At 31.2% G+C, this 669-nt stretch overlaps 1 protein-coding gene across 1 annotated transcript in view; it reads left to right on the top strand.

Annotated features, from left to right (window-relative positions):
- RYR3 (ryanodine receptor 3) overlaps positions 1-669 on the top strand; it is a 403,627-nt gene that overhangs the window by 135,719 nt on the left and 267,239 nt on the right. Inside the window, exon 18 of the mRNA XM_011989131.1 lies at positions 286-299. Within this exon, the coding sequence (XP_011844521.1) occupies positions 286-299 (14 nt within the window). The remainder of the gene's footprint in view (positions 1-285; positions 300-669) is intronic.

The following is a 669-nucleotide window of genomic DNA, read 5'->3' as shown; positions in this document are numbered from 1 at the left end:
ATTTTACTTAAGTTACAGGCACTTTAAAAAGCATTTAATCTTTTCTTATTTATTATATAATTTAAGAGCTTTTATTTTTTGAGCCAATTAATTAGAGCTCTTTTATATATTGTTAGTAGTAAAACATTCTGTACACATCACATGAATACATATAAAAACTTATGAGGCATGCCAATGGAAGTACATTTTATAGATTTATAAAGACTCCCCCCCACCGCTTTTTTTTTCCTGTCTTAGACTTTCAGATTCTTGATAACCTGTTTCACAACCCTAGGCAGTTGTCAGCTAAATAGCCTTATGTTTGCACATTAAGGGAAACAACTCAAGTGAAAATCAAATAGCAAAATTTACATCATAAAGTACAGAGAGAAAAAGTCTGGTGGTGCTAGAGGGAAACACTGTCATTTTTCTTTGAGCCAAATTAAACATAAAATTAAAGTACACTCTTCCTTAAAAACTGAAGAGTAGCCTCTGTTGCAATAATTGTTTTAATTTTTAAAAAATCAGATGAAAACAGAATTCAGTTAACTGAGAAGAAAAAAAACAAATTTTTGCTCAAAAAAAAAAAAGGACAAGGCCTTAGGAGAGAAAAACAAACAACCAAAACCATGAAGACCTTTCAAATACAAACATGCACACATGCACACACACACACACCCATCTTGGATG

This window comes from Mandrillus leucophaeus, unplaced genomic scaffold (assembly GCF_000951045.1).
Source record: "Mandrillus leucophaeus isolate KB7577 unplaced genomic scaffold, Mleu.le_1.0 Scaffold347, whole genome shotgun sequence".
NCBI classification, from domain to species: domain Eukaryota; kingdom Metazoa; phylum Chordata; class Mammalia; order Primates; family Cercopithecidae; genus Mandrillus; species Mandrillus leucophaeus.
The sequence above is the reverse complement of the archived record's forward strand: the minus strand, read 5'-3'. Positions and strand labels throughout refer to the sequence as shown.